This window comes from Python bivittatus, unplaced genomic scaffold (genome assembly GCF_059951505.1).
Source record: "Python bivittatus isolate LINGU-HERP-01145 unplaced genomic scaffold, Pbiv_v1 ctg000350_np1212, whole genome shotgun sequence".
Classification (NCBI taxonomy): domain Eukaryota; kingdom Metazoa; phylum Chordata; class Lepidosauria; order Squamata; family Pythonidae; genus Python; species Python bivittatus.
The window spans coordinates 3,681,774-3,700,244 of record NW_028277074.1 but is presented as its reverse complement, the minus strand read 5'-3'; the positions used below and the strand labels follow the sequence as shown (position 1 = coordinate 3,700,244).

Genomic DNA, 18,471 nt, shown 5'->3' with positions numbered 1-18,471 from the left:
CGAGTCACGGCGGGGGAAGCAGGAGACCGCAACAGCGCCTCCAGCCAAGGGAGGAGCTAACAGCGACTCGTGGCGCTGCTGCATCGGACGAAGCCGGGTAGAATTCGGGGCTGGAACGTAGCTAGTTCTTTAATGTTTGAACTGGCCGTGGGGGTGGGGAGCCTATTGCATAGTTGAAAAGCTAGCACCTAAAGACAGGAATGGTTCTACTTGAGTCTCTTCTTTGCTTGCCATTATTTATTTTTCAAACATAGTTGATGCTTTCTCTAAAAAGCAAGGCTCCCTTAATTCCTGTTGACTAAATGGACAGCCCATCTAGTTTGTCTTGCCATCAGGAGAGTGGTTTGTTAGATTTATCTCCTATCTTCTGTTCTGAAGTTGAAGGCAAGCTACATAGCGCTTCCTCACAACTACCCTGCAAAGTAGGTTGGCCCAATGGCACCAGTTACCTTCTGTAGCTGAAGATAGACTAGAACCTGGACTGCCCTGGTGCAAACCCAGTGCCTTCACCACTCCACACTGGCTCCTAATAATTGCTTCTGGATTTGAAAGGCACATCGATCTGTGTCTTGGGTCTGTATTTTTATGCTTTTTAAAATGTATTTAGTGCAGACATACCCTGTGAAAAAAACTTATGACTTGATAGGGTCCAAGCCTCAATTTTACATGTTTGCACAAGGGCATCAGAAATAATTCATTGGCCACAAATAGGTGTAATCTGCAGTTTGAAATTTTTAAGTGGATCCCATTTAAATGTACATTTTTTTGGTGACATTTACATCAAATGTTTATGGCTTAAGCACTGACTGGTCAATTGGTCAATCAGTCTTCATTTGGAGAAATGCCCAAGATGCTTAAGGTACGGGAAGCAGCGTGGAACACCTGATAATTACCAAAATGAGCCTAGGGAAACAAGTGATTTCTTGAAGCAAATCATAGGAAGACCAGTTGTAAGATTAAATTATGGGATTTATTTTATGGCTAATTCCATGCAGATTGATTTCTTGTGATTGTGGTTTCATGTAAATGTGAATTTCATTGGAATCCATGATGATCCAACTCAGGCCAGGGCTTTTGCATCCAGGTAGCATCAAAACCAGTTGGTACCGTACCTGTAATGGCTGAGTGAATGCAGAAATCTGATTTGATGGTAGTTTTATGTGGATGCTGTGTAAAAATCAAAATCATGAAGATCCATGCATTATATTCGTTTTTATGGCTGTGGACTCCTTCAAGGCCCCATTTTATCCCCTATGCTCTTTAACATCTACATTAAACTGCTGGGAGATGTGATGTGGGCTGAGATGCCATCAATATATGGATGACACCAAGCTCTTCCTCTCCTTTTCACCTAACATAGGTGAGGCAGTTGGTATTCCAAACTAGTGCTTGGGCAAGATAACAGACTGGATGAGGGCCAATCAACTGAGGTTGTGTTTGTGAATGGTACAACTGCTAGCTCTGCAGTTGCTCTAAAGGAACGGGTTTGCAGTTTGGGGTGCTCCTAGATCCATCCCTGTCACTATAGGCCCACATGGCCTTGCTGGCACAGAGTGCCTTTTATCAGCTTCAGTTGATTTACCAACTGTAACCTTACCTAGACACCAGTTATTCACATTTCCTGGTTGGATTACTGCAATGTGTTATGCGTGGGGCTACCTTAGAATACAGTCCAGAATCTTTAGTTAGTCTGAAATAGAGTGGCTAGACTGCTCACTGGAGCTGGCCAATACAAGCCCATTATACCAGTTCTTTGCCATCTACTGTACATTTGGCTGTTGATCTGTTTCCAGACCCAATTCAAAATGTTGGTTTTGGCCTTTAAGTCCTAAATGGCTTAGGACCAGGTTACCTGACAGAGCACTTTCTCTCAGATGTATCTACCTAGACCCTAAAAGGTAATGTGGGCCTCTACAAGAGAGAATTTTTGTGGTGGCACCCCACTTGTGGAACTCCCTCCCCAGAACGGCTTCACAGGTGTCTACATTAGTACCATTTCAATGCCATGTGAAGACTTTTCTATTTTTCCAAACTTCTAATTTATATTTTAATTTGTATTGCTTTAATTTTGAATTATTGCCTTGCTGCTGCCTAGAATTTTTATTTTACATTTTATTTGATTTTATGATGTTTTTATTCAAATTGTATTTTTAGTGTATTTTATTGTAAACCCCCCCCCAGAAAAAAGAATTTCAGCTATTGGGTTGTTTAAAAAATATTAATAAATAAAATAAACACATCAGATCAAGACAGTCTGTGTCTCAGATTCATGTCATTGCCAAAAATGCCCAAACTCAGATTGTTAGGGATGACTGCATGCAGATAGGTGTGCTGTATTATTTGATGGTGTATGCCATATAAAATCTATGTCATGTATTGGATTCATAGTTTTGTGTCATAGCAACATCAAAAACTGTTGCATCTGTAATTGTAGTGGCTCACTGTATATAGACAGATGCAATCTGAGTTTGGCATAATTGCATGTGGATCCTCTGTAAAAATTGTATAGAGCTATGTTTTGGATCTATATTTTACTTCACAGATGAACCAAAAACTGTCAGATCAGTGATATATATAGCATCTGTGGACATCTCACTTAATAACTATCAGGTTCCATATTTCTTGTTCCAATTTATTATTATTTTTTGTGGGAGAGGGAGGCAAAGAGTTTATTTAATTGAAAATAAAATTGAAAGCTGATCTTGTGTAAAACAAAAGACCTAGGTCCCATGGGCATCATTAGAAAATAAAAACGCGAGGGGCTGCACCCTGATGCTTTGTTTGAAAATGTGCCCATCTGTTGGGGGAGACGGGAGACACAAAGATAAGCTATGGTGATAACACTGGCAATGGCAGCAGTGGTCAGCTTGCTGTTGATAGAATATTTTCATCAGTTTGCTGTAGTCATGTCTGCTTTGCCAGCCATTTTGTGAATGCACAAGATGACTACCACCAGACTTGCAGCAGTACATTTGTGAGAATATCCTTTTCATTCTTCTCAAGATGGCAAATATCGTCTAGACCTGGAAAAGTTATATTCTCGAGTGAGCAATATTCAATTTCTGTCCTGATATAACGCTTGGGAGTCTTGACTTGGGAGCAAAGAGATTTTGCAGAACTAAAACTGTGGACTCTTCCTTCGATATGGTGTTCAGACTGATACATTTTGCTAAGTAACAATAGGATGTGCTAGATCCAGACTCTACACCAGAGATGGGCAACCTGCTGCTTTGCAGGTATTAAGATGCTGTAGTCCAAAAGCTCTTAAGACTCCAAGTTGCTTAGTCCTGTTCTACATTAGGGCTGTACAAGCCTGGAAAAAGAACAGCTGCTTTAAGTCACATTAACTTCAATGAACTGACTCTTTAAAGCTGCTGCACCTTTTCTCAGACTCAACCCCTTAAAGCACTACTTTTTTTTTCTTTTTTTCAGGATAAAGTGGTTTAATGAACAATGGAGAGGTGATGTTGCTCACCCTAGGGCCAAGGCATTTATTTCAAATAATTTCTGAGGCAGAAGCCCTACTCCATATTATAACCTTTGGCTCAGGTGTTTTGGGAAAACTTGAAAATCTATCAAACTTCAGCTGGATTCCTTAGCAAGTCATTAATGAAACTTTCTGATAATGTTTAAAAATAAAAACAGTGCTTCAGATAAAATGGATTGTAAGATTAAATATTAAGTCACATTTCTATGTATCTTTATTTCATACATAAAAAACATGAAATGAACTATTCAATAAATAAAAAGCCATAATAAACACAAGGAAAGTCAACATGTTAAAAATACATTCCTAATAGTACCAATGCATCTTATAACAACAACAAAAAATCCCATTAATATGCTTCATTATTGAATCTATTTCCATTGATAAAACAGGAAGTAAATAATTCTTTCTATCCTTGAATTGCCCTCAAAATCTTCTCCAGATAGAAAATCTATCTGAAACAGATTTTGAGGACTGAAGGCAGGGAAAAATACAGCACAGGTAAGAAGGATGGCCTTGAGAAAGAGAAAAATGTTTTTGAGCTTCAAGAAAGTAGGGCAGACCTTAACAATTTTCACTGTTAACTAAAAGGAAAGGACATTTAATTTCCGAGGGAAAATGAAAAACAATCTTCCATTTGTATATACTCTAAAAATTCAGGAACATTTTGGAACTATATGCACCATCAATTATGCACCATTTTTTGAATCAGACAGAAAGTAGTCTTAAAAAAGCAAGCTCATTCAGCTTTTATGTATGCAACTGATTGTGTTTGTAAGACTATTTTTACGTGAGTTTAGGACAGACACAGATCATGTATGAAAGGATTCAATTTGACCAGTTTCATAACATAGACATTACTAATATCAAATAGAATTCAAACATTAATTTAGATTGCAAAGAAATAGATGCTTTTGAATAACATATTGCTAGAAGAATTTCCAAAGTTCCAGAAGGCTGTGGCATATACCTCAAAACTCACTATATTCACACACTTTCCTGTTCACTTTAGTACTAAGAGTCTTTATGAAGTTTGTAAGCCATTCATCTGCTCTCACTATCTGAGCATATAGAGAAACCTCTGATCATATGAGAATTCTGATCATTTATCTATTATACCCAACTGAGAACAAGTAAGTAAAAAATTGGATTGTAATGTTTTTAAAAACACATATGCACTAATTTACATATTCCCAGAAATGTTCATTCCTGGAATAATATTATTTGCATTTACTAAGAATTGAAGCAATGAAAAGTCTTCAAGGGGGAAAGATACCATAATTTTTGATACAAACAATTCCATTTATTCCAATTCCAACACACAAGGAACCCCAACCTAATGGGGAAATGTATTTGCATGGGTGACATAAAGGCTATGGGGCAATTTGGATTCAAAGCCAAAAAGGTGCCTTGGATTGTGCAGGAGCATGAACTCTGTACCTGTTTGGAACTCTTTAAAACAGCTATGCCTGCCATATAAGCCTAGGAAAAGACACATTTGTTATATTTGGTATAAAGAGGTATAATTAGATGCTACATTTGTACTTCTGCTGACTCCAAAGTGATGCACAGCCCTAGTATTTATATGTTTCCCAAGATGAAATGATTACTGCAATAGCTGTGGCCATAAATATCAAAACCTATAATTGAAATATATTTATTAGTATCTATTGGAAAGTCAAAAAGAGGTTGGCTGAATTTATTCCCCCCTTCCTTCTAGCTCCAAGAACACAAAATTAATTGTCAGAACTAACTCCTGAAATGTTTTGTTTCCCATTAAGGGAAACATGAATACAGTTTCCTTTCATCACACATTTCTTCCAGGCAGACCAAGAATAAGACAAAACAACATAATTAACAACTAGGCAAATTGTGAAGCAAATCACACACAAGTATATTGCTTTTCCAAAAATGCAGTAGATACTTATGAATATAGGTATGCATTTTAGTATTTCAAAATAGTTCTGTTGACCAAATAGTTTGTTAAAAACAAATAAAATACTAGAAAAATATATCAAATTGTTTAAATGTACAGTTCATATTTTCCATTTGAACATGCATATAGTTAAAAAAAAAACCTCTTGAAGCATTGAATATACAAAAGTATTTAGCCAAACTGGAAAAAAAAAAAGCATATGTATGCATAATCAAGTTGAGTTTGGTCTTGAAAGTAGTATTTCCAGCAAGGGAAATAAAAATCCTGTTGTCATTTCTTTTCCAAGAATTCTGCTTGTATGAGTTTTCTTGCTGCAAATCAGCTTTGAAGAGCAGCTGGTAAATTGAGGAAGCAGCGCTGTTAACATTTAGAAGAAACATCCTTACCAGGAATCCCAATGTAATCATGGCTGTCCTTGCCCAGCAACTTGTAAGAATAGCAGGTATCTTTTCAAAAAAGAAAGCAATGTCTAATGTAATGTATTTTAGATTCCACTTGAAAGCTGCAACATGACTGCTAGTTAAGAAATGACATCATGGATATCACTGTTAGGTCTTTGATGTACAGCAAGTGGAGGCAATGGCTTTCCATAGAAATCTAAAGCACAAATTAGAAAAGAAACTGAATTAACAGATAATATGCCTCTTATCCAACTATTGTGAGGAACAGCAAAAAACTATGGAATTGTCTGCTTATTTAATGTTGTACAGAAATCTTTAGGCTTCATCTGATGTTACAACTCTACCTTGTGCAAAATGTACATATTGAAAGATACATGTTTATTATACATGCTTATCTGTTTCAGAGTCTCTTTTTTACATTTTTTTTACATTCCTTCTGGTAGTACTTTGACTTGAGAAAAGGAAAACAGTAAATGACTTGAAGAATGACTTGAGAAAAGGGAAACAGTAAATATCCAAAACAGTTTTATGATTCTTGAACCACAAATACTCTATCTTAGACACAAAAACAAATATAGAGAACTCTGTTCTCAATTAGTGGAAATCCATATTGTTGAAAACATAAATAAATTTGTAGTTAAACATAATAAGGAGATCAATCTAACTTAACTGATGCCAGATAGCTAGAACTCTTATTATATACGGTTATCTCAAATCCCTGTAACTGCCACTCTCAACCACCTTACAGTTCAAAGATAATAAAGTATAGATCAAATCAATCAGAATACAGAAAATAAAAGGAAGAATTTCAGAGGATCATTTCCATAAGAAGTATCTGGCTTCTCTTCTTTTTCTCTATTTCCCCAACTACTTCTAAATCAGCAGCAACCAACATCAAGGATTTAAAGTGGATACTTCCAACAGTGGTTTGGTGATGCTAATGGCAGATAGCACAGATTTCTGAAACCAGGTATCTGAGGATTTTTATGACAATGCATTTCTTAATATAAGCAGAATTTCAAAGATGAAAACAAGACCCTGTGCCAAATTATTAAACCACTGTTAGAACAGAGAGAAACATCCATCTTTAAACAAACATTAAAAGAAAATAAGACATAACTCAGGCAGGTTTACAATATGCAAAATTATAAAGCTATAAAAAGATGGTGTATGCATTCTGGTGCGTGCATTCAGAGGAGACAGAACAGGACATTACACTGGTTATATTCACCACAGTTTTTAGAGTATTTTTTATTCTTAGATGTGCTGAAAGTAGATTGTTAAGTTATATCTATCATCATGTTTTGCTTTAGTTTATCAAGATTTACCCCCAGTGTAAATATAGTGGACATGTTAATACTGCTTTAAAATCTACAACGGAGAAAACCTATTAAATTTCAATATGTTGCAAGATATGAAGTATGTGGTGGCTATATACATGTAATAAATAAATAAATAAATAAATAAATAAATAAATAAATGTAAGTATTTCCTATATATTTTCTACAAATCAAAAATAACACATTAAGTGAGGAGTTGGATTAAATAATACAACTAATTTGGTTATAAATCCTTACAACAAGAGTAATATTCTAAAATAAATTTATCCTTTTTACAGAAGACGAGATCTGCTGCATCAGACCAAAGTTTTTCTTAGTCCAGCATTCTGTTTACCAAGTGGCCAACCTATGCCTCTGCAGCGCTCACAAGCAGGAGGTAGAGACATTCAATCATCCTACTGATGTTCATCTGCAACTAGTATTTGAAGGCATGCACCTCCAACTGAAAGATAACATTTAGTCTTCAAAACTAAAAGCCCTTAATAGACCTGTCCTTCATGAATTTTTCCACCCCCTTTGAAAGCCATCCATATTACTGGAGATCACAGTAATTAATCAAAAATTAATCAAAAATTAATCATGTGTTGCCTGTAGAAGTGCTTCTTTTTGCCGTTCTAAATCTTTCAGTCAGGTTCACTCTATGACTCTCAGTGTTTTGAGAGAAGGAGAAAAACTTCTCCCTGTTCACTCTCTCCATCCCACGCATGATTTTATATACCTCAATTATAAACTTAGTCCCGTCACTCACATTTTTTTCCTAAGATAAAGATGTTCCAGATTTTCTCAAAGGAAAGGTGTTCAAGACCCTAATAGTTTTGATTGCCCTCTTCTTCACTCTTCCTACACCCTTTTTCAAATGTGCTGACTAATACTGTCCACAGTATTCCAGATGCAAATATACCAAATTAGTATAAAGGAATTACAATGTTTGCAGTTTTATTTTCAGTCTCTTTTCTAACGATCACTAGCATGGATTTTACCTTTTTGCAGCTGACACATACTGAGTCAGCATCTTCACTGAGCTATCCACTATGACCTCCAAATCTTTTTTTTTTCTAATCAGTTGAATGCAGCTCAAACTCATTGGAGTATATATGAAGTTAGGGGTTTTTGTCTCAGCATACAACACTTTGCACTTAGTTAAAATGAACCAAGTCACATTTTGCCACTTGGCTAATCTTTCACCTACTATAAAAAAATCTTTCTGGAACTATTCACATTTATTTTTTATTTTCACCACCCTGAATACTTTAATATCATTCTGATCTACAAGACTGTCACAAACCCATCTGTGTTCCTAATGAATGAATCCCCCACAAACAAAAGTTCTCCACCTACCAGAATATCATCCTTGGTACAAGAGAATGTGAATTCATCACCCAAGAATTGGGTTCCTTCTTCCTAAATACTCTCCTTCCTCAAAAACGTCATTCGCTCTGATGACTAAAAAGCTATCATTCTGAGAGTGGGACAAAGGTATTACGTCTCTGAAATTCTTCTCTAAATATTTCTCTGAGCATCACCAGTCTGGCACCTTGATTTCAAGGGAACAGACTTATTCTTTGAAAACCAAGAATTCAATGCACAGAGCACAAATCCATCACTACTTTCATGTTTATCAGGCTTCACCCCTGGGCTTAGGAGTACATAACAGTCTCCAGACACTTAACACTTAATTCATTTTTTGGTTTGACTCAGCAGAAGCTCCCAGAGCCAATTCAGTAAAATCAGAAACTTTATAGCAGACAAAGATGTAACCATAGCAAACATCTTTTGCTCTAACATCCACAGCAAATTGAGATTTCATCAAAATAACAACATACATGCATGGTGATTTAATGAGGTAAACCATGCCCTTATGTACTAGCATACTGCATGCTTTTGCATTGTAACGTTATGTTTCCTCATTGCCCCTTGCTGTAGACATCTATGCCTCCAATACCACAGAGGAAAGATTTCAGACAGATACACACACACACATGCAACTTTAAACCCTAAGTTTCTTTCTCCCACACTTTCAAATTAATAGATACTGGTGAGCCTCTCAATGTCCAAGGAAGATTGACTATACGAGTAGTCCTTGACTTACAATGGCAATTGGGACCAGAATTTCCACTGGTAAGCGGAAGGGTGCACAAGGGAGGGTCAGGGAGGGTGCGTGAGAGCGCCATGTGGGTTCGGAAGGGTGCAAGGAGGTGTGCGACAGGCGCTGCATGGGTCAGGGAGGGGGTGCAAGAGGGTGCACAACAGGCACGGTGAAGGTCAGGGAGTGCACGGGGGTCTGTGAATGGCCGGCATGGTGCGAACATAGAGGGGGTGGGGGAGGATATGTGGGTGGGAGAGACTTACTTCAGTGACTTGCGACCTTTCCTGCTGGCTTCCCCATTGACTTTCTGGGTAAGCCGGAAGGAAAGGTGGCAAAAGGTGATCATGTAATCGCAGCATGCTTAGCAACTGATCATAAATGCGAACGGATTGCCAAGCACCCAGATCATGATCATATGACTGTGGGGTGCTGGGATGGCTGGAACTTTGAGGACCAGTCATAACCACCATTCACTCAGCACCATCATAACTTGGAACAGTGACTAAACAAATGATTGTAGGTCGAGGACTATCTATATGTTTAAATAAATGTGTTCTCTAGCTTGGGAAACACTGGTTCCAATTTCACCAGCTTTAGTCCTTATTAGTTATTGCTGATACCTTGGTTTTTTCTTCTTTAGGAACTAACTTAAAAAAATAGGTCCTTGGTGAACGACTGCCTTGTTCAGTGACTAATCGAACTTACAACTGCACTGAAAAAATAGGTTTATGACCGGTCCTCGAACTCATGGCCATCACAGTGTGCCCATGGTCATGGCTGAAGTGCTTCACCGCTGGCACACATTTAGAACAGTTGCAGCATCCTGCGGTTACATGATCACCATTTTTGACCTTCACAGCCAGCTTCTGATAAGCAAAGTCAATGGGGAAGCTGGCAATAAGTCGCAAGTCAAGGCCATGTGATGTCATGCTTAACAACCATGGGTGATTTGCTTAATGACTGCAGTAGAACTAATGTCTTAAGTTGCGCATGGTTATGTGATCTTTCACTTAATGATCATGTTGCTTAGTGATGGAGTTGCTGGTCCAACTGCAGTTGTTAAGTGAGGACCACCTGTATCTAATAATCTAGAATTTGGTATCTTGGCTTCCCTATTCTGTTGCTAAACTTACCTTGATACTTAAGATTCTAGAGGTAGGGTCATTGTGCTGCTTCCCCACTATACTCACTTCCAAACTACCCTATTTCTTTTGCCTGTCCTGGTCAGAATTTCCCAATTGCCTCTCCTTTTTCTAAAGACTGCTGGGTGAGACTGATGTCTTGGTCAAGGAATGCAACTCCACTTATTAGCTGATCTAAATTTAAACATAATTTTATTTAAAAACAAAATAAAGAATATAATAGTATAGAAAAACATTGAACAGCGAAAATGGAATTTTGGGGGTATGTGTGCTTTTTTAAGGGCTTGAATTATAGGAAAGTCCTATTATGAGGATGCTAGAGTCCTAGAATTCCAGTAATTACCCACGCTATCATTTTAATTCCTAAACTGGAGTCAGTGGCATATAATAGTCCCAATAAAACCACAGTAAATAGTACTCATGGGATGTATATATTCTCTTTCATCATCTCAGATCAAAGTTATCATGTTTTTAAGTGAAATACAGACAAGAATGGACATGCAAGTATATGCAGAATTGTAATTAGTAATTGTATTCTTTGAGTGAGCTGAAAATCAAAGCTTAAAGGAGGTATACATCACATGTAATCTTATGTTGGCAGATTCACAAACTTGATTTACAACTTACAATCAGAAGTATTTCTTGCATAAGAATAATTCTATTCCACTTTTTAACAAAAATACTGTCTAAGGAATGACAACTTTTAGTTACCACTCCTCTGCTTCAGCCAGAATCAGGCCCATTATTAAGAGCAAAAAGATTATAATCAGAAAATATGGCCCTTCTCCTCCCTACCTCTTTCTCTGTCCTTTCTCTCGTTTTCTTTTCTTTATACTCCTTAAAAAGAAATATGGATATTAAACAAACTGTTGAAAATTATATTGTCTATTACAAAGGAAATCAATTTATATGCAAAATGGAAATTTTATGAATGTATAAAGTCTCTATACAGATTTTATGAATGTATAAAGTCTCCATACATCTTTCTAATCCAATCTGAGGCCACAGTGCTGCAAGCAGATCTTGAAAACCTTGGTTGCTATTTCATAACTCTTCCAAAAGTTGCTACTTTATAAATTTTACTGTGAAAGAAGGGGGAAATTATGAAATACATCGGGCTTACCATATTAACTGCAATTAATTAATTAATTTTAAATGCAATTAACTATAAATGAAATGAAATAAAGTTTAGTTTTTGTCCTAACCGTGATAATGCCTGTTTTTGAAATACTGCCCTAGGTATTCCATTCAAAGGTCAAATATAGCCCTTGGCTAGAGAAAGTCGGATAACCCTGATGTAGTTTAATATTATGTGCTCTGATTAGCAGGTCAAAGTAGCATGTCAGGCATTAATCTTTTGTGGGGTTATTGCTCAATATCATTTTAGAGATCCTAGGGCTTGAATAGCAACCACATGCATGGTTGCTATTCACTGCTATTCACTTCTATCACTGAACTATGGGCTATGCCATCTTGTCAAAAAGGAAAAAAGTTCCCATCAGTTTTAAAGGTTTTCATATAAAACAATACAGATACCTTGAAAATGAAACAATTTTTTACTAATAACCAATAAAGAGGATATTATAAATCAGAACCTACAAGGAAACAACTAGATCCTTTCACATACTATTAAGATTTATAGCAAAATTATATTTTATAAAACCATGTTCAATAATAAAAACTATATATACTTACAAATTGTTTCTATATACTCAGAGAAGTAGCCATAAGCTAGGCACACAGTGGCTTCCTGCCTGATTAACTCATAACAATTTCCCCACCTTCTGCTGCACCTTGTAAAATTTAGCAACTGGTTAACCTATCTTTAGGTTCAATATTTATAGGCAGTTGAGAATGGGAAGGATTCAAGATTGTGTGAAAGCTCATCTACTCAAGAGATTTTTTTCCCTCCTATTTTTTGTTCACTCTCCAACACCTCTTAAAATCTTTTCCAAAATATCCTATAACAGATTAGAGCAGACCTTCTTTTGACGAATAGTTAACAATGGATATGGTCCTTCGCATTTTAATTTGTTCTATTTTTTTCCCCTCTGAGCAATATACAACTACATGACCACACCTACAAGCAACAGATCAGTCCTGAAGCAAAGAGAATGAACTCATTCTCATTAATCATTATCTACATTCCATTTACATACAGTTGAAAGAGAAAAAGAATTAGGGGAAATTATGGACTGCTCTTAACGAAGCATGAAATTAGTCAAAATGAAAGAAATAAGCTAGTATGCAAAATATAATATGGTGCTGAGGACAAATAGCAAATTGTGATTCCTCTGAAATTACCTTTATGATGAGTTTCACCAAGAGGCTCAAGTTTTCGAATTCTGTTAATTTTAGGTGTTTCCCATCCAACTGCAAAAAAAAAAAAAAAAAAAGATATTAAACAGCAATTATGTAACCAAACAAATCTGATAAAGCAAACATTCATCTATGTAGATAGAGAAAACCCTCAACTACAACCAGAACTTATACTGACTGATCAGCATGGTAGACATATTGGGGTGGGAGTTAATTTGCATGGGGTTAAGACACTGGTATTGGGAATTTATGTCCCAAATGAGGATAAAGTAATGTTCTATAAAGGTCTTATGGCTTTTCTTATGAAAATTGGGGTCTAATGGGAGATTGGAATGGAGTGATCTCCCCACAAGTAGACAGAACTTCTGAGAACAATATTAAAATTACACAAGGAAAACTACCAGTTGTTTTTTTTTTAATTTGACGGACAATTTAGAGCTTGTTGATGCATGGAGACATAAAAATGGCAATTCAAGAGAGTACACTTATTTTTCTGAAAGACATAGATCTTTTTCGAGAATAGATATGAATTGGATTTTGAAGAATTTGACTACTAAGTTTTATAAAGTAGAGATGTTACCGAAGAATTTTTCAGTTCATAATCCAATGAGTTTGGTTTCTAAAGGGAAACCCAGTTCTTTCATATGGAGGTTAAATGAAATGCTGTCACAGAAAGAAGCAATAGTGGAGGAATGTAAAAAGAAGTTAAAATGGTTTTTTTAAAATAATCTTAAAGGTACAGATGTAAGAATGGTTTCATGAGAGGTTATTTCATACAACATAATAGTGAATTCAAAAAGAAGAAACAAGAGAAAACACAAGCTATTTTGGATGAGATGAAAAGAAGAGGAATTAAAAAAGTTTCCAGAGAAGATAAATATTTCTCAACAAATTAAGCTTCTACAGTGACAATTATTTACATTAACAGTGAGAAACGAAAAGAAAAAATGAATTATGCAAAACAACCCAAAAACATTTGAGTTTACAAATAAACCAGGGCAGTGGTTGGCATACAAATTTCAAATTACAAAAAGAAAAAGAAAAGAAAATTATATTGAAATTACAAGAGGGAGATACTGTAATAACAGATAATGTGGTTATGCAAAAAGTATTTCATCAATATTATTCAGTTTATGTTAAGAACAAGAAATTTGCCTGGAGAAAATAGATGAATATTTAAAGAAACAAAATTTAAACAAAATTCCAGATTATGAAATGAACCCTTAACAATAAAAGAAGTTTGCGAAGCTATAAAAAAGACTAAAACAGGAAAGGTGCCTGGACCAGATGGGTTACCGGCTTCTTACTATAAATGCTTTGAGGATGAACTTTTACAATCTTTACAAAATACAATGAATTAGAGGGGAAAGATGCCAGAGAGCTGAAAAGAGGCTAATATAGCACTAATACATAATGAGAGATGAGATTTGACTTTAATAAGAAACTATTGGCCGATATCATTATTAAATAATGAGTATAAGTTGTTTACAACGATTTTGGCTGAGAGACTGAAAATAATTTTGCAAGAATTTATTCATGAGGATCAATCTGGGTTTATACCTAAAAGACAGTTAAAAGATAATATATAATAAATGTGTTGCATAATGAAAAACAACATAATGAAAAACAAGCTGCACTGATTTTCTTAGACACAGAGAAGGCCTTTGACAATTTGAAGTGGGCCTTCCTGTTTAAAGTTTTGAGGGATATGAATTTTTGAGAGAATTTTATCAAATGAGTAAGATCGATCTACACTTCAAATAATTGTCGATGGAGATCTAACAACTGTCAGTGGAGATCTGTGTTGCCTAGAATGATACTTTTGTTTCAGACAGTACCGGTTTTGACAATTGATACACCGTTTAAATAGTGGCAAAAGGATTTATCTAAGTTTGTATGGCAAGGGAAAAATACCACAGGTTAAATGTAAGGTGTTATAAGATGCAAAGGAAAGAGAAGGATTGGATTTACCTGATTTGAAATTGTATTTTGCAGCTTGCTGTTTGGTTTGAAAGAGTGGGTGTTGCTGAGAAATAGAAGACTTTTGTAGTTAGAAGAACATGACCTGAGATTTGGGTGGCATGGATATTAGTGGTATGATAAAGTTAAGGTTAATATAGATTTTAAAAATCATTATGCTAGACACGCCATATTGAGAATATGGAATAGACACAAATATAGGTTGTGCCTACTCACACCTTTGTGGCTCTCAGCACAAGAAGCATTTTATAGATGAGAAATAATAGGCAAACAAAAATGGTTAACATACTGTGAGTTACTAGAATACTGTCAGGGGAAATACAAAATAAAATCAAGAGAACAACTGATGTCCCACTAACTGATGGTAGAGGGACATAATTGTGAATGGTTTTCTTATTTACAGATATCAAAAAGATTCAAAGTAGACAAAATAATTTATTGTACTGAATATTTTAAGACTGACTTTGAAATGGAATTGTGTACAAATGAACATGTGATCGCTAAAATATATAAACTTTAATTGACATTTGAAACAGAAGAACAAGTGAATGAATGTGTGATAGTGGGCTAAAATTTTTGGTTATAATATACAGATGTAACAGGAGAATATGTGGTTGAAAGGATTGAAATTTACATGATGTTATAATTTTAAAGAGGACTTTTATAAAATGATGTACTGTTGGTATATGACACCAGAAAAATTATCCAGAACGTATAAAGATACTTCAAATCTATGTTGGAAATGTGAACAAGAAGGGCCATTTTACCATGCTTGGTGGACATGCAAAAAAGCTAGATGACTTTGGGTTCAAATGCATACACTGATTCAGAGGATTTTAAAGATTAATATATAACTGAAACCAGAACTTTTCTTCTTGGGACTGATGGATAAACAGATGGAAAAAAGTCATGGAACTTTGTTTTTATATATGATAACCGCAGCGAGATTATTGTACGTACAAAGATGGAAACATTTGGCAATACCTACAACGGAGGAATGGTTGGTGAAGATGATAGAACTTGCTGAGATGGCCAAACTAACCTGTTTGATTAGAGAAAAGACAATATCTATGTTTACTGCTGACTGGAAATCCCTTATGGACTTTTTGCATAAAGCAGAAAAGAATGAAGCTATGATCTATGGTTTTGACGATTAAATAGAAGAGATTATAGAAGAGAGTCATGATGTAACTTTAGAGAAACAGGCAAATCTACAACTGTACTTAAAATTGCTGTAAAGAAGATTGGAAGCCAGTTTTTTATATGTTTTTTCTTTTCTTTTCTTTTTGTGCTTTAACTTGCTCTTTTATTTCTTCCTTTTTCTTTTTTACTTCTTTATTTTAGTTTGTATTAATTTTTACTCTTCTTTTTAAATCTTTCAATAAAATTATATTTTAAAAAGTAGATGGAGAAAAGCACCCAGGCTGTTAGGAGGTTTGTAATATTAAGTGTCACTGAAAATTCCATTTTAAAGAATCTAAAGAGCTGTGAAAGAACAATGATAATAGGATTGTTATATATTCATTTAAGGCAACCTTTTCAGGAGAAAAAAATAAAAAAACTAAAACTGTATTTAAAAATGGTCAAAGTTGTAAATTCTCATGAGATGTTAACAAACTTAGGCCTGAGAACTTGTGAGAATGCCACAATTTAGCACATTCTCATCTGAAATCTCTTTCAGGCAAGGATACCAAAATATTTCAAGACATCATCAATTTATATATAATATTTTAGATTTTTGCAAACAGCATCTTACAGGTGCAATAAGCACTTGGCACCTTAGCACCTGGACTGCTGATTCCTAATTTAAATGTTTATCAAGTTCAGTTTTATTTCTCTAATTGTGACCATCCAAATTTCTCTCAGAATTCATAACCAGAACATAAAGAAGAGAAAGATTATTCATATATCTAATCAGATATCTAATCAATACTTAATACTTGGTTATATTAATTAAGGTAGAGTTATTCTAAATCTCTTTCTCATGCTTTTCCCTTCCCCTGAACTCAGTACTGCCCTTATTTCCTCCCTTAACTGTCTTGCTACCTCCTCTATGTTCCCAATATCTGTTAGGCATTTCATCACAATATTTAACAATGCCATATACTTACATATCTTTTCTTTTGAAATACTTCATGTGAAATTGTGTTTTCCCCTATGTTCAAAATCTCCACTTTTAAACACTGATGTACTTTGTACTCACTTGGCGTAAGGGCTGCTATTGGTGTAGGAAGTGGGGAAACAATTTCTTCTGTACTGACTGGTTCAACTCGGTGATTTCTTTTTAATTTTAGTTTCTTCGATTTCTTTTTACTGTTTTCTAAAGCAAATGTAAATAACACCAGTGATATTACATAAAGAATTTGAACCACAATTAGAAGATATTTGTGTTTACATAGATACAGACTTTCATCAGAGCTTGCCACAACCTTATATTGGTAATAAACACACACTGTTACCCAATTATGTTCAGATAATGTTCAGTTGAGAATATCAACTATATATCATGATCAAAATATCAAAGTATCAAAATATCATGATCAGAACTGGAATTTAAGTTTGTCGGTTCATAAAAAAATCTATCAATTGCTTGGCAGCTCATCAGAGAGTGGTGTTCCTAGTCCTTTTTAAGAAAGTTGCCTAACAGCTATACTCTCTTCTCCTTCCAAACTCAAACTATAAACTAAAATTTTGGAAAAGCTTATGAGATAAGAGATATGAGATCTCTTATCCTCTCCAAACCTTAGTAGAAATTAAATAAGATCCCTTTGTCACCCAAGGTTCATTGTACCAAAAGTTGTGAAGGAATACCAAATAATTTTACTGTTTCATATTGCAGAGCAAATGAAAAGAGAAATCAACAGTTCTTACCAAATTATTCTATACCCAACAGAGAAATCAGAAGGGGCATGTGCTAAGATCTAGTAGAAATTGACTGGTAACACAGCATTTACAAATTCTTATCAGTTTACCTGTTCCTGAATTCAAAGTAGCATTATCACCAGAGTCAAGACTTTCTGAGATGTGCTGGTCATTCTCATCTTCGTGTTCCAATTGTTGTGTTAGTGCAGATTTATAGTTTTCTATCAGTCCCTGTTCGTTGAATTGCTCACTGTTCAGACTCTGAATGTCTATTATCTCCTGATTTGTTTTAGATTTCAAGGCAATAGCAATCTTTTCATTCTCTTCCCTTTGCCTCTTCTTCTCTTTTTCAATTTTCTTTTCATTCTAACAAAACACAGAAGAAAATGCCATTTATTACAACAGCATTTCAGGTGTAAGTTGGGGTGGAGTTAATGTCAACAACAAATAACAGGATACTCTAAAAGGATTACTGAAGTATATTTCATATATTAAATGTTACAAAACTGGTTTTTATACAGAATTAAGGATTTAGAGCATGTACTAAGTCAAGATTTTTTTTATAACTGCTGTCACTTTCAGATTCTTAAGAAGCCTTGGTGTTTTCCACAATAACTATGCTGACAGTGCAAATAAACACGGGGAAAAAAACCATTGTCAGCCTAGGATCAATATTAAGGTCTTTATACTAGCCTTTCCCACTAGATTACAAGTCATCAATAATACCAAATCAATTAAACTTCAATTTCATAAAATGTAATCTTCAATTAATATCCAGCTCTTCTAAGAAAAGAACTGCTGTATATAACTTTACACTAATTGTTTTAAATTTCAGGTATTTGAAATTTTACTGTGCAAATATTCTCAATGGCCTTAGTTCAGTTCCCTTATATGAGCATATAGATTTCTAGGCAATTC

General features: G+C 35.1%; 1 protein-coding gene across 3 annotated transcripts in view; it reads right to left on the bottom strand.

Annotated features, from left to right (window-relative positions):
- Positions 1-4,141: 4,141 nt before the first annotated feature.
- The window catches only part of ARL13B (ARF like GTPase 13B), a 54,502-nt gene continuing 40,172 nt past the window's right edge, over positions 4,142-18,471 (bottom strand). For 2 of the 3 annotated variants that reach the window (XM_007423926.3, XM_088144519.1), the window contains exons 8-11: positions 17,664-17,919; positions 16,895-17,011; positions 12,697-12,765; positions 4,142-6,020 (exon numbers count right to left, since the gene is read on the bottom strand). In XM_007423926.3, the coding sequence (XP_007423988.1) occupies positions 5,944-6,020; positions 12,697-12,765; positions 16,895-17,011; positions 17,664-17,919 (519 nt within the window). In that variant the 3' untranslated portion in view covers positions 4,142-5,943. Of the gene's footprint in view, positions 6,021-11,187; positions 11,230-12,696; positions 12,766-16,894; positions 17,012-17,663; positions 17,920-18,471 lie in introns of all 3 variants that reach the window. The other variant, XM_025163913.2, reaches the window with a different exon arrangement.